Here is a 15,280-nt window from a genome sequence, read left to right as displayed (position 1 = left end):
CCCCCAATACCATAGCCTAAGACAGGGTTCTCAAACTTCTTAATGTGCAGAATCATTTTCTGAGAGATTGTTAAACATGCAGATTATTAGCAACCCCCCAGGAGACTTCAATTGAGAGGACTGGGGTGGGACCCAGGAATATGCATGCTTAACAAGCACTCTAGGTGGTTCTGGCCAAACGGTTCTGACCACACTTTGAGAATCACTGTCTAAGGTCTGCTGCGCTTTCCTGATGTATATCCATCCCCCTCTATTGGCAGTACCTGGCAGGAGCCCTGCACATCTCTGTTTTGCAAAGTCTGAGTTAGGAGACAAGAATGCCAACAGACCCAAGGTTCAAGAGTTCTAGTCCAGACTAGTCCAGGACCACTCCCCTTAGCCATGATGATGCCACTGATTTGTCCTGCTGGACTCCAGCTATCAATAAAACAGGTCATCCATTCAGGTTATGCTCCAGAATGCCTCTGAAAGTTAGCAGTTTAGAATGTATCTTCCAGCCGAGTGCAGTGGCTCATGTCTGTAATCCCAGCACTTTGAGAGGCCGAGGTGACCACCCGAGGCGAGGATCACCTGAGGTTGGGAGTTCGAGACCAGCCTGACCAACATGGAGAAACCACATCTCTACTAATAACACAAAATTAGCCAGGCATGGTGGCGCATGCCTGTAGTCCCAGCTACTTGGGAGGCTGAGGCGGGAGAATAGCTTGAACCCAGGAGGCGGAAGCTGCGGTGAGCTGAGATGGCGCCATTGCACTCCAGCCTGGGCAACAAGAGCGAAACTCCATCTCAATAAATAAATAAATAAATAAATAAAAATAAAATAAAATAGAATGTTGTCTTCCCACAGAAACATTAGGAAAGGTGGTCAGTTTCCCAGACCAGCCCACCCAAACCTGTAAATAAAATAATTATTCTCATTTAAGACCTATTCTATGTCAGGACCTTTACATATGTGATCTGATCTAATTCTCAAAATAACTCTTAGAAGTAGACATTTGTGTTTCTGTCTTAGAGGTGAAGGGAAGACCCTGCCTTCCCCAGGGTCATATAGCCAGTAAGTGGCAGAGCCAAGCTAGGTCTGGCTCCAAAGCCTGTGTCCTTGTTACCAGGAAAGCAGACCACCTCCTGTAGCTCATTTATTTAACAAAGGGTGAGAGGAAGGATAGAGATTTCTGTTTTCTCCTGAAACACCGTCCTTCCCCACCCTGAGAAAGAAATGTTAAGGGAATAATAGAACCTCTCCTTTGCAGCCACAGGTTACTCCGGAAGTGATGGGGGACCGAGAAGATCGGCAGCAAGTCTTTGGTGTGCCTTATGAGCAAGCAAAGACGCAAGCAAGATAACAGCTTAGTAAACTGCTCAGAGTTTGGTCTTAAACTGCCTTGGGTTTCATTTTGCATGTGGGGAAAAGCATCTTACTGAAAGTTGACTTTCCCCAACTCTCCCTCTCTCACAAGGCCCTCCCTGCCATAAACCTCTGCATGCGGAGAGGCAGCTCCCCGCTCTGAGGGACTCACCTTGTCAGCCAGCAGCTCCCTTATCTTGCTGGCCTGTAGGCGGAACCGGAAAAGCTGGGTTTCCAGAGTCAGGCAGCGTTTCTGCCAGTCTACGCTGGCCCGCGCGTCCACCTTGAGTTCTGCCATGATGGAATCGACTTCTGGATTATTCCGGGGAGCCCTAAGAACCAGCATGCAGAAAGAGGAAAAGATAAATAAGCGTGTGAGGAAGAGTTCTGTGGGGAAAGAACGGGAGGGGACCAAAGGACAGACAAAACAGGGCTGGGGAAGAGAATCGGTCACTGATCCCCAGGGCCCCTCCCTGCCTTCCTCAGCTCAGTATGTCCCGCTCCATTGTAAGTTAGCTGAGAGCCTCAGGAAACCGCGAAACCTGAGAAACCGTAAGGAGAACCTAGTCTCATTTGGACAGAAGTGAAAAGTAGGGCTCATTTGTTTTTCAATTATCCACACAACAAACTTATCCATTAAATAGCTATTTACGTGCCTGACCCTGTGCTCTGCACTGGAGATGAAAACAGAACTAAGAGAAATTCTTTGTCTTTGGGTTTTTCAAGGAACTCTTAGGAAAATCTAATTACAGTGTAGTCATAGTTGCCAAGTGACATGCAGATAAATGGGAATGGGAGCTGGGAAAAGTGGGAGGGATGTGTTTAGGGAAGGCTTAAAGTGGGTAACAGATGCATCCAAGGTCACATCGCTAATTAGAGGCAGAACCCTGGTTCCCAGTTTATTTCTTATTCTATTTCATTTATATAAGATGTTAGATGAGAAAAAAATGGAAATAAAATATAATGCTTTGAATGTCCTTGAAATTGTGTTCATTGTTATCATCGAATCATCCATCCCACTTTGGAATAGATTCTCACCATTTCCTTCAGGTTCTAAGATGCAAACCAGAAAACTGCTAGATATTTTGCTGCAATCTCAGGAGAAAGCCACAAGTCTTTGGGAAAAAAATCTGTACAAATTCAGAACAAATCAAGTAGACACCTATAGTATGTCCAGCCAGGGGAATCCACCCAGATGCCTCGTGGACATATTTAGAGAAAAAACACTGGATGGAGGATGAGAAAAGGAAGAAGGATGCATGAGTGTGCATGAGAGAGGGATACAGGCAGGGCGAGCAGGAGAGAATGCCTGGGAGACACATGTATCATCAGGATCTTTCAAATCCCCCTTCTAGGGCATTATGATGAATGATGCTTGCCACAAAGTATAAATTCGGTCTGTCTCAAACCATGACACATGGTCACCCTAGTACTCAACGATTTTAAGGAATAATTGTTAATTTTTTAGGGTTTTTTTTTCTTTCTTTCTTTCTTTTTTTTTTAGGGAGAGTCTCACTCTGTCAGCCACGCTGGAGTGCAGTGGCACAATCTTGGCTCACTACAACCTCTGCCTCCTGGCTTCAAGTGATTATCATGACTCAGTCTCCTGAGTAGCTGGATTACAGACGAGCACCACCAAGCCTGGCTAATTTTTTATATTTTTAGTAGAGATGGGGATTCACTATGTTGGCCAGGCTGGTCTTGAACTCCTGGCCTCAAGTAATCCTCCTGCCTCCGCCTCTCAAAGTGCTGGGATTACAGGTGTTAGCCACCGCACCCAGCCGATAATATTTTTAAATGTCATCTGTTAGAAATTTTTATGATATACAGGTGAAATAATATCATATCTGGGATTTGTTTTAAAATACTTCATGGTAAAAGGTAAGTAGGGGAGGAGATATACGAAACAGGATTAGTAAAATGTTGATAATTTTTAAAGCTGGCTGATGGGTATATGGAAGTTCTTTATATGATCTCTCTACTTTAATATATGCCTGGAATTTTCCATAATAAAAATTTGTTGCTTTTCAAAAATCCCCTTTTCCTTCCTCAGGGGCCACATGGCCTCAGAAAATCCAGCCACCTCCTGTACTGTTGCCAGATACTACCACAGTACAAAGTTAGCCTCTCTTTGGTGGGCTAATCACCAATAGTGCTTCTCCCCTCGCATGTGACCTTTATTTGTATCTTTCTCCCATCATACACTACAAGTAGCTATTGTTTATTGAGTCTTTATTGTATGCCAGGCATGTGTGGCCTCTTTAATCCTTACAACAACCTGTGAAACAATAGGTAAGCACCGTTTTCCACACACACATGAGGACACTGAGGAACAGAGAAGCTAAGTAATTTACAGATAATTGTACAGCTAGTTAGTGGAGGAGCTGGGATTCTGGCTCCAAATTCCTTGATCATTGCCACTCTGTGCTCTTTATCCATTCAAAAAATAAAAAGAATTCCAATTTCACAAAGAGTGTGGTAGACTTGCTAATGGCAGAAATCATTTCCAGGATCTTTCAGAAGTCTTAGCACAAGGATTAACCTATATCCCAGATTTTCCAAGACATCTTGGGCTCAAATATTCTGACACCGTAATCTTCCCAAGCACTGACACTTACCATGTGTCCTGACTTTTCATCTAAAAAATGAGACCTGCAGAGAAGGACCCAACAATTAAACCACTGATGGACCAAGTGAGCTCGGTTCTTGGCTCCTCAGAACACATGACTTCAGCGCTGCTTTCCCAGCCCTGTCATCTAAACAATCCCTACATTGTGACCTGCCAGCAATCCCCATCTCAAAAGACTAGGACCAACTGGAACGGCAGGAAGACAAAAGACAAAAACAAAACATGACCTTCTCTGAGCTAAGATCACAGCTGAAAAGACAAAACAGAACCTTGTAAGGCTCTCAGAGAAGGCTGGGAGGCTTCATGTTTGATTTTTCCTTGTCCTTTACTGGGATTTTGCTTTTCCTTGTATAAATAGGAAAAATAGCAGATCTGAGACTAGGACCTGGGAGTCTTGCAACTCAGTTCAGGGCTAAGAAATAACAGTAAAAGCAAAAAAGCAAGGGGCAAGGGAAACGTAATCCTTTTGTGTAGTTGAAAGAGTGTGAATAATATTGATTCCCTCTTACTGATTGTCAAAGCTGCTGCTTAGATTCTATTGGGAGAGTGAAAACCCAAATCATCAAAATCTCCAAGTACTTTGGAAATATGTCACTGGTGTCTGCCTAGCCCTTATATTTGAGATTATACCTAGTTTAGGGAATGCCTTCCCCAATCAAGCATCTCCATGACATCATCGTTCTGAACTGATCAAGTGGTGTGGTTAATCCTCTCCCTGGCAAGTTGCTGAGGAGGTTGGGACTCGTGCTTGGCTTGCCTCGGCATGTGAGGAGAGCAGAGAGGTTTTGAAATAGATCAGGAGCAAGGTGCCTGCTGCCAAACCCAAGGCCCAGAGGCTCTTCCGACAGAAGCAGGTGGTCTGAGCAACAGCTATAAAATAAGGGAGATACCAGTAAGCTGAGCCTCACCTGCTAAGTCACCTTGCACTTATACCTCCCATAAAAATGCACAAGGATGAGCAAAAATGAATACCTTACATGTGCAGTAGAGTTTGTAACTTGTCAAAGCATTGTGACGCGTGTGTTATTTCTCTCTTTATCCCTGAGATGGAGGACAAGCACAATTAGTCACAATGAACAGATGAGAAAACTCATCACATCTGTGACTTGCTTAGAGCCTTGCATAGAGCTAAGGCGTAGCAGAACTGGGCCAAGAATCCTGATCTCCTAACATCTACAACTGTCCTCTTCCCATGATGATGCTTCAGTAGTGGTAGCAGATATCTCATACTAATCTCACACTAACATAAGTACATTAATGGCAAAAATAAATGGGGAAATGAGAGAGGAGAAGTTAGCTGGGAACAAAACTCAGCTCAATTTTTTTTTCTATTTTTATTCTGGAATGCTCTATCACACATTAGAAATAGGGAGAATAGTACAATAAGTCCCTATGTCCCCAATACCCAGCTAAAATTATGACCAGCTCTTGGCCAGTCTTGTGAAACTCATAGTTTTCTTGATTCTGCTGGCACCCAGCCTGCTAAACTGCTTGGCACGTGAGTCAGAAAACTGCCATAGTCTTGATACCTGCTTTGGCATACCCTGAATCCTCCAATACCCAGAACTGAAATGCCACAGCAGTCAGTGGGGATATGCCTCAGAGGCAGGGGCTGGGAGTAGGATGGGTGGGAAGGTGGCACAGGGAGTCATTAGGTCACTCTAGACTCAGAGCCTATATCAGAGAAAACACAAATTTGACCTGGGATCTCTCTGGCAAGTTTGAGGATTTGACCAGAAACTGATAAAATGCAAAGATTACTTTTTTTTTTCTTTTTCTTTTGAGACAGGGTCTCACTCTGTTGCCCAGGCTGGAGTGCAGTGGCACAATCATGGTTCACTGAAGCTGCAACTTTCCCAAGCTCAGGTGACCCTCCCACCTCAGTATCCCAAGTAGCTGGGACTACAGGCGTGCACTACCATGCTTGGCTAATTTTCATATTTTTTGTAAAGACAGGGTTTCACCATGGTGCCCAGGCTGGTCTTGAACTCCTGGGCTCAAGTGATCCACCTGCCTCATCCTTCTAAAGTGTGTTAAGCCACTGTGCCTGGCCTAAGATTAAGTTTATTTTATTTTATTTATTTATTTTTTGAGACGGAGTCTCGCTCTGTCACCCAGGCAGATTGTGCAGTGGTGCAATCTCAGCTCACTGCAACCTCCGCCTCCTGGGTTCAAGCAATTCCCCTGCCTCAGCCTCCTGAGTAGCTGGGATTACAGGCAGATGCCACCACACTGGCTAATTTTTGTATTTTTAGTAGAGACGGGGTTTCGCCATGTTGGCCAGTCTGGTCAAACTCCTGACCTCAGGTGATCCACCTGCCTTGGCCTCCCAAAGTGCTGGGATTATAGGCAAAAGCCACTGCTCCCAACCCCAAGAGTAAGTTTAATTCAAACAACTTTTAAGTGATTCCTGTGTGCAAGATTGGGGATATAAAGATGAATAAAGATATTGTGGCTTTTGAGGCTCAAGTCTACAGCCTGAATATCCTGGTAGCTCCCTGCAAAGGTAGCTAATCAATACAGGAGCCTAAAAGAAAGAGGTCAGAGGTCACCACAGGCCTCAAAATAGCTCATTGCCTCTATCTTGTGGAGGATGCAGGAGGCATTGGAAGGCAACAGAGCTTCTGTTATATGCACAATTTCCACTGGGCTCTCTCATGTTACCTCACTATGGTTCATTCCCTGAGTGTGAGTATGAGTATCTGTATGACTTCCACTTGCTAGTGACAGGCTACTGTCTCCTAAAAGTGCTCTGCCAGACTAGGCTGACTACCTGTCAATTGTGGGAAAGAAACAGTTTTGTGTCCGCTTTCTGGGGATGAGGCTGGGAGAAGGGTATGAGTGGACACAGGGACAACTTCCTCTGATCTCAGAATTGTCATCTGATCAAGCTAACAACATCCATTTGACCACTGCTGGGTGCCTACATGATATTCCACACAATGTCTGGGGAGACAGAAAAGGTGAGCATGTCCTAGGCTGCAGGAACCTTGATACCAAAAGAAGGGGTCAGGACAACCAGGTCCAACATTCCTTGAGAACAAAAACAGCAAAGAGAAACAGCTTAGTACCTAAGATCCCATGCTCTGGCACTGACAGGCCTGGGTTTGAATATGAGCTCAGGCACTAAATAATCCTGGGGCCTTAAGCCATTTGCTTAACTTCTTTGAGACTCAGTTCCATTTTGAAATTGAGGGCAGGAGGACAATAATATTTGGTTGAACCATATGAAACCGTCAACATTTAACCATTTTCCGGCCTTCAAAATGGCCATTTCATATATCACATCATGAAGGGCTTTTTTTTTTTTTTTTTTTTTTTTGAGACGGAGTCTCGCTCTGTCACCCAGGCCAGAGTGCAGTGGCACAATCTCAGCTCACTACAAGCTCCGCCTCCCAGGTTCTCCTGCCTGGGAGGCCATTCTCCTGCCTCAGGCTCCGGAGTAGCTGAGACTACAGGTGCCCGCCACCATGCCTAGCTAATATTTTGTATTTTTAGTACAGACAGGGCTTCACCGTGTTAGCCAGGATGGTCTCAATCTCCTGACCTCGTGATCTGCCCACCTCGGCCTCCCAAAGTGCTGGGATTACAGGTGTGAGCCACCGTGCCCAGCCAGGGCTTTTTGAGAATTAAAGGAGATATTACAAAAGCCCGGTGCACACTAAGTGCTCAATAAATGACTGTTATCGTTATCCGCAAACAAAAGGCAAACCAATAGCATCTAGAACCTAAGAGGAGATGTGACCCAAAGACGTGCTCACTGGACTGGGCACGGTGGCTCACGCCTGTAATCCCAGCACTTTGGGAGGCTGAGGCAGGCAGCTCACCTGAGGTCAGGAGTTCGACCAGACTGGCCAACATGGTGAAACCCTGTCTCTATTAAAAATACAAAAATTAGCCGGGCATGGTGGTGCATGCCTGTAATCCCAGCTACTTGGGAGGCTGATGCAGGGAAACTGCTTGAACCTGGGAGGCAGAGGTTGTAGGGAGCTGAGATTGCACCACTGCACTCCAGCCTGGGCGACAGAGCGAGACTCCGGCTCAAAAAAAAAAAGATGTGCTCACTACCAGATCTAACTCTGGAGATCTGGAGAGGAAGTCATATGATTTTTTAAGTTATTTTAGAACATTGAACAAAAGGGTATATAGTGCAAAGTGAGGCTTCTTCCCATGCCTGTACTTCAGCCATAGTTCTCCCCAGAGGCAACCACTGTTACGGGTTTCTGTGTATTCTCTCAGAGATATTCAGAGCATCTACAAGCATTCATACGTATGTGGCATACACACACCCACACAAAAATGGTGGCCCACCATACACACTGTACTCAACAATATAACTTAGAGATATTCCAACATCAAAATACATATCTGCCACATTTTCTCTCCACGCTTTGTAACAGCTTTAATGTATCTTATCGTGTGACTTTTACATGATCTTATTGAAGATCATCTGATGGACATCTAGATGACATTTGATGGACATCTAGATTGTTTCCAACCTTTTGCTAAAGTAAACAATACTGCAATGAATATTCAATGATGTACACCATTTCATATACATCAGAGTATATCTGAAGGATAAAGTCCCAGAAAATGGAATTTAGGGGTAAGTGGTATACACTTTAAATTGCCAGACATTTCTTCCGATTTTTGATTTTTTTTTTTTCTATCAGGAGTGGGAGGAACATGCTATTCCCTACAGCTGATGACTTCTGAAAAGGGTAGAAGAGGGTCCACATTTTTTCAGCTTAGTTGTTAGTTTCAATGAGTTTGGGGCCACAGGCTGCACCCCACCATTGCCCAACTCTGAGCAGGCCCCCTCAGCAGTCTGTGGGAAGGTGGTAGAAGTGGACTGAACCATATGTTAGGAATTTAGGAGGCTTGGGTTTCAGTTATGGCTCTTCCTTTTTAGCTATGTGACCGTAGCAAATCACAAACTTTTTTTTTTTTTTTTAAGAGACAGGATCATCAGCCTCCCAAGTAGCTGGGACTACAGGCCCACACCACCACACCCAGCTAATTTTTAAATTTTTATTTATTTGTAGACACAGGGTATCCCTATGTTGCCCAGTCTAGTCTCGAACTCCTGGCATCAAGCTCTCCTCTTGCCTTGGCTTCCCAAAGTGCTGGGATTACAGGCATGAGCCACTGCAACTGGCCTAAATCACAACTTTTCAGAGTCCCAGTTTCCTCCTTTGGAAAATGGACTTAATAATATGCAGAAACACTAATACCGATGTTCTATAAAGTGTTAAGTGATGGTACCAGCCCTATACACAGTGTCTGTCACACAGAAGACAGTCCAAAAAGTTTGATGAAGGAACTGATAACTCTCCTACTTAATTTTTAAAATGGTCTTTCAGGTGTTTTACCTGAACCAAGACTCTGTCTTGGAAGAGTTTTATGAGGTCGATTCATAGTAAAAGCTATAGAGGAGATATCCTAGCAAGCAGAAATCCCAGTTTCCTTCCAGATGAGGGTCTTTACCGCTTCTGCCACCCCCACTAAGTCCCCTGGTTCCTGGCGACCGAGTCCTCGCTAAGACTCCTAGGACACAATGCTCTGTGTCATTCGGCGCCCAACCTGTTTTCTTTTCTGCTTGGCTGACCTGCTCCTAAGAGTCGAGCCTAAGCCATAAGGTCCCTAAGAGAACACTCAGAAATCACAGAAGAAATAACCTAAGGTGAGGTGGGGAAGGGTGCGGGAAGGGTTGAAAGGGAGCGAGCACCGATAGCAAGGTGGCAGCCTGCACGTCCGCTCCAAGGGCCCTTCCCGGGAGCGACTGAATCTGGCCGATCCCCAACTCCAGGTCCTCCCGGGGGACGCTCCTCCTGGCCTCGCGGCGCGAGACCACAGGGGCGCCCGGGTCGCCAAGCCGGACGCGAGCTCCAGCGCTCCCCGCCGCTGGGAGCTCGCTTCCAGGTAGGGAGGCACCTGCTCAGGATCGTCCTCCCGGCGGAGGGACCGTCCCCCGCGCGCAGCCTGACGCCCTCCCCCGCGGCACAGCCCCAGCCCACCACAGCTGCGAGAGCGCAGGTCGCTCACCTCCAGCGAGCTCGCGGCCGTCCCCGCCGCGCACCGGGCACACGGGCGCCCTCGGGCCGCCGCCGCCGCCGACCTTGCGTCGCTCTAGCCGGAGTCCCAGGCGGCTGCCGGCTCTCCGCTCTCCCGCAGCAGGGGTCGCGGGGGGCGGGGCGGGGCGGGGCGAGACTGGAGCGGGAGGGGTGCCCGCGGGCTCGCTGCACAAAGCCCGGCCGTGCCTTGCGGCGCCCCATTCAACGCTCCGCCGGGCCCCCTCCTCCCCTCGGCACCCCGCCCGCTCCTTAAAGGCAGAGCGCTGGGCTCGGCTCTCCAGGCAGCTCGCGGAGAGGCACAGGAAATGACCTCAGCAGGCTCCAGCCTCCCACCTCTCCGCACCGCTGGGCTAGTCCCTGGGGCGGCGGGGAGGGCGGCGGGGTGTCCCGGGCGGCGGCCCCGAGCTCTCTGAGGAGGCCGCACCAGCTGCTGCAAGGGGCGGCCAGAGCGCCCCGGGGATCTGCTTGGCCCCAAATAGAGGGGACCCTCGCGGGATGCGGGACAAGACCAGACCCTCTCCGCCAAAGGTTCTAGCATTTGCCTGGCCACCTGTGGGAACTGTAACGTCTGGATATTTGGAACAGAAGTCCTTAGTTCAGTCTGGCAGACCAAATGTTCTGAGTTGCAATTTGCAGGAGAAAGAAAAAGAAAAAAGAAGTTACGACAGCCCGGAGAGTAACTTACTTGCTTATGTATATTTACTTATTCTCTGGTCTCGCTATGTTGCCCAGGCTGGACTCGAACTCCTGAGCTCAAGTGATCGTCCCGCCTGGGCCTCCGGGCCAGCTTATATATATATTATTTTAAAGGAGAGCCCAGGAGGACCCCGCCTGCCCGGCAGTTTGCAGGGCAGTCATCAGCGTGCCCCTGTGCCCCTCGTTCTCAGACATGTGCAAATCTCAGATCGCCCAAAGCAATCTCATACCCAGAGAGGCTGGAAAACTCAACATTTGGTTAGGTGAACATGGAGTAAAGAGGATGCAAATAGAGACGATTGCAGGGAGGGATCCACCTTTCAAAACAGAGCCTTCTTCCTCAACCCTGCAGGCTCTCTGTCAGTCAAGGCCTGAACGGAAGCAAAATACCAGCAGGGCCCGTTTCTCCAAATGGTCCTTGGAAGACTCATCTTAGGAACCATGAAGCACACCCCCACCCTGGTTTTGAATCTGAATTTCTAACTAAAGTTCCCCAGGCAATTCTCACGGAGAAGTTTTGAGAGCCCAGACACTAAGGAAAGCTGGTAGTGCAGGAGGCCAAAAGTGAAAGTTTAACTGGGCCAATGGGACTTCAACAGCTGAACTTGCTAACGACTTTATAGCTCATGGGGATTGGGATAGATTAGCCCCATTTTGTGGGACAATGCTCAGGCTACCCACTTCAACATTCCAGAAGTTGCCTAAGGAAGCGCAAAAGCAAGTTCTCTGGATTTTGCTAAGAAGACATTCATTCATTCATTCATTCACTTTTTCTTTTCTTTTCTTTCTTTTTCTTTTTCTTTTTTTTTTTTTTTGGACATAGGTTCTTGTTCTGTTCTCCAGGCTGGATTGCAGTGGCACAATCATAGCTCACTGTAACTTGAACTCCTGGGCTCCAGCAATCCTGCCATCTCAGCCTCGTGAACAGCTGGGACTATAGGCACATGCCACTATACCCAGCAAAAAACAATTTTTTTTTTTTTTTTTGGTAGAGATGGGGTCTCATTTATGAGACCAGCTCAGGCTGGTCTCGAACTCCCGGACTCAAGCAATCCTCCTGCCTCGGCCTCCCAAAGTGCTGGGATTACAGGGATGAGCCACTGTACCTCGGCCCAGAACTCATTTAATATAACTTTGTTATATAGTAAAAAGGGACGCACCATGGAGAGTGGAATGGGAGGAACATGCTCTCCCCTATAGCTGGTGACTTCTGATGAAGGCAGAAGAGGCTCCACATTTTTTTCAGCTCAGTTGTTAGTTTCAATGAGTTTGAGGCCATAGAGTGCATCTCACCATTGCCCAACTCTGAGCAGGTCCTTTTGGCAGTCTGAGAGGGTGATAGAGGTGGATTGAACCTTACATTAGGAATTTAGGAGGCTTGGGTTTCAGTTATGTCTCTTCTACTTTTTAGCTATGTGACTTGGGCAAGTTACAACTTTTGTTGTTGTTGCTATTGTTATTTCTTTTAAGAGATAGGATCTTGCTCTGTTGCCTAAGCTAGAATGCGGTGGCAATCATAGCTTATTGCAGCCTAGAACTCCTAGGCTCAAGCAGTCCTTCTGCCTCAGCCTCTCAGGTAGCTGGGACTATAATACCCACCATCACCCCTAGAGCCTCTTTCTTTGGATATTAGCTTATTATTACAAGTGACCTGACAAAGGAGAATGGAGGATGGAGCAGAGAGATGGGAAGAAAAGCCATCATGTGCCTGAGTTGAAGGATATGCCAGGGCACTCCTGTGAAAGAAGATGAGGCCGGGATGGGGACTTGTCAACTGGTCTGAGCCAGTTTAGTCCTTCGATGATTGTATTAGCTGCCACAGGACGTGAGAGGTGCGGGGAGGCTTCTTTTCTGTAATCTCCTGCAGGTGGGATATTAAAAATAGTTAAGGCCAAATTCTGCCAAATATGCATGTATTGGCAAGCTGGCACAAAACAGTCACACAGCCTGCTTCAAGAAAGTCAGGCAGTTGGCCTGCTCTGGCTCTCACACTCCATTCATGCAAGGGCAAATAATCTTCCTGGCCAACTCCATGTTTTGAAAACTGCTTATTTCACCAATAAAAGATTATTTCTAGCATCCCTTAAACACATTAAGCCCTTGGGTGTATATGTTGATGTTGTTTGAAGTGCTTATGTAACCCATTTTCTGGAGTGCAGATTCCTGATTAGGGCACTTCAGATGCTAACCAACCACTCTAGGGGTTACAGGAGAGTCACTTTATACACACACACCACAGGGTTTAGGCTGGAATGTTTAAAAAATAAATTCCTACAGAGTCAATATAACAGCATCTTAGTCTGGGCCTTGTTCCTTGGATAGCACCATGGGAGAGAAAGGGAAACTTGGAACTGGCCAGAGCTCAGTTCAAGCTTTATCACTTAAGTGGTGGTGAGACCTTGGGGCAGTTGCTTAAGTTTTCTGAATTAATTCCACGTTTGTAAAGTAATGATGGCAATAATTCCGGCCTCTTAGGGTTGTTGAAATGATTAAATGAGATAATATGTTGTCTGGCATGCAGCAAATGATCTATAAATGGAAGCTTTTGTTATTTATTCTTTGAACAAATATTGGCTGGAGGTCTAGGAGCTCTCTGTTACAAGATTGCAATGGATGAGTAGATAGCTTGAGAGATAGGAATAACTCTAGGAGAGCTGGTGAAATGGTTGACAATTCATCTTCCCATGTATGAGCCTTCTAGAAACCCCACTTCCCATCCCCACCTGCTTTCTCTGAGCAGGGCTCTGAGCTCCAAAGAGACCTCCTCCTATTTCACCAAAAACCCCTCAAATCAAGGGATCTGCTCCTCCTGCCTTCAGGACCTGGTTCTCAGTTGCTGTTGGAAGGGGAAGAGAGGGGAGAAGAAGGAGAAGGGAGTCTCAGACTCTCAGGAAACTTGGGGCCAGTCCTAGTCCAGGCTTCTGCTCTCTGCCTTGGGTCACAGGGAAGTCAGGAGGTTACTTCTACTGCTGAATCTTTGGGAGCAATTTGGCTCTTCAGTGATTGTCAGGATTAGCCACCATGGGACATGAGAGGTAAAGTAACCATGGGTTGGAGCAGAGTGTCAATAGTCACCATCCAAGTGGGGCTAGGAAGACAGTATTGGACATGCAGAGAAGGTCCAGGTAGGAAGGAAAGGAAATGGCCCAGAGGCTAAATCCTCAGTGTGTGTGTGTGAGTGTGTATGTGTGTGCATGTGAGATGGGTATGGAAAGATAGGAGGAAGTGTTATAACTTTAAGTATGGACTCTTCTTTCATTTATTCATTCAGTTACTCACTAACAAATATTTATTGAGTACTTGCTATTTTCCAGCCACTGTGCCAGGAAGGAAAGTGTGGCAAGTGTGACCCATGAACTCTGGGCACAGGCTTTAGAACTAGACATGCCTGTCCTTGAATCCTGGCTCTTCCGCCCAGGGGACACAGGGTGGAAGTGATGCAGTTACCACATACATCACTGCAAATGATCTGTTTCATGCAACTGTGGGTATGGGAGCCAGAGAGAGCCAGGCAGAGGATGGGGAGGGAAGGGAAGGCGTTTCTTGTTTGTAAATCAGGAATCAGAATTCCTTCCTTAGAGGGTTATTATAAAGATGGAGATAAAGGGCCTGCCTCAGTGTCTGGCATATTATTGGCATCTAGTAAATATTATGAAATGAGGAGGGAAGTTGAAGGTGTGAAGGTGTAAAGGACTAGCAAGGTGCCCAAAGACTAGGGAGCTGGAAGGTACCCAGGAGGAGCAGCATGGAAGGAGGGCCTGGTGGAGAAGCATTCCAATGAGGAGGTGGGCAGTGATTCCAAATCTAACCTCATGTCATAAAATGCTGATGTGAAAATATAGATTCCAGGCCACCCCTAGTTATTCAGATCAGTGGGCCCAGAAGTCTGCATTGTCACGCACCTGTCTGGGATCTGTATTGACTGGCATGCTCTTGAGTAATTTTCTCAGAGAGCAGCTGCCAGGGCAGAACTGATGTAATTACAACATATATCAATGCAAAATGCTCTGTCCGCTGCAGCTGCAGGTTCTTCAGGCAAGAGAGAGCCAGGTGGATGCGGGCTCAATGGGATAGGGACAGTAGAGGGAGGGAAAAAGAGCAACTGAGTTGGGAGCTGGTGGAGCTCAGGGAATGAGGATCAGGTAAATCCAGCCATCTGACTGCAATTCTAGATCATTTTAGAGTTTGCAACATCCTAGTTTTAAACCAGCTGTCTTATTTCTCCAACAGTTTTCATCAAAGATGAGAACAATGGCTGCTCACATCAACTGGGGGAGGGAGGAACTGGGCACGGACCAGCTTTAAGTAGGTGGCAGGTTCTCCAACAGCCCAGGGAGCCTGTGTGGGGAGAGACTAGGGCTCTAAGAAGCCAAGGAAACCCAGGCCTGTCAGGGAGCTGGCAGTGACCCTTTTCTTTTCTGGGACGCATGTGTGGCCGCTGTAGAAAATGGGTTCTCAAGCTGACAGTGGGGTTCAACTTCCAGATTCAAATTCCAGCTCTGGCACCTAGCTCAGTTCTTGGCACTCAGTAAGTAC

At 46.9% G+C, this 15,280-nt stretch overlaps 2 protein-coding genes across 10 annotated transcripts in view; one reads left to right on the top strand and one right to left on the bottom strand.

Moving 5' to 3' along the window:
- The window catches only part of PIGH (phosphatidylinositol glycan anchor biosynthesis class H), a 58,937-nt gene extending 56,615 nt beyond the window's left edge, over window positions 1-2,322 (top strand). For all 6 annotated transcript variants that reach the window (XM_073997585.1, XM_073997581.1, XM_073997587.1 and 3 more), the window contains exon 4: window positions 1,251-2,322. In XM_073997585.1, the coding sequence (XP_073853686.1) occupies window positions 1,251-1,343 (93 nt within the window). In that variant the 3' untranslated portion in view covers window positions 1,344-2,322. The remainder of the gene's footprint in view (window positions 1-1,250) is intronic.
- PLEKHH1 (pleckstrin homology, MyTH4 and FERM domain containing H1) overlaps window positions 1-10,121 on the bottom strand; it is a 55,838-nt gene extending 45,717 nt beyond the window's left edge. For all 4 annotated transcript variants that reach the window (XR_001492764.4, XM_073997578.1, XM_005561567.5 and 1 more), the window contains exons 1-2: window positions 10,020-10,121; window positions 1,518-1,677 (exon numbers count right to left, since the gene is read on the bottom strand). Coding sequence is in view for 2 of the 4 variants with exons in the window: in XM_005561567.5 (XP_005561624.3) it covers window positions 1,518-1,643 (126 nt within the window). In the remaining 2 variants the exon portion in view is untranslated. The remainder of the gene's footprint in view (window positions 1-1,517; window positions 1,678-10,019) is intronic.
- Between the last annotated feature and the right edge of the window lie 5,159 nt (window positions 10,122-15,280).

Source organism: Macaca fascicularis, chromosome 7 (assembly GCF_037993035.2).
Source record: "Macaca fascicularis isolate 582-1 chromosome 7, T2T-MFA8v1.1".
Lineage (NCBI taxonomy): Eukaryota > Metazoa > Chordata > Mammalia > Primates > Cercopithecidae > Macaca > Macaca fascicularis.
This window is presented reverse-complemented; position numbering and strand designations above follow the sequence as displayed.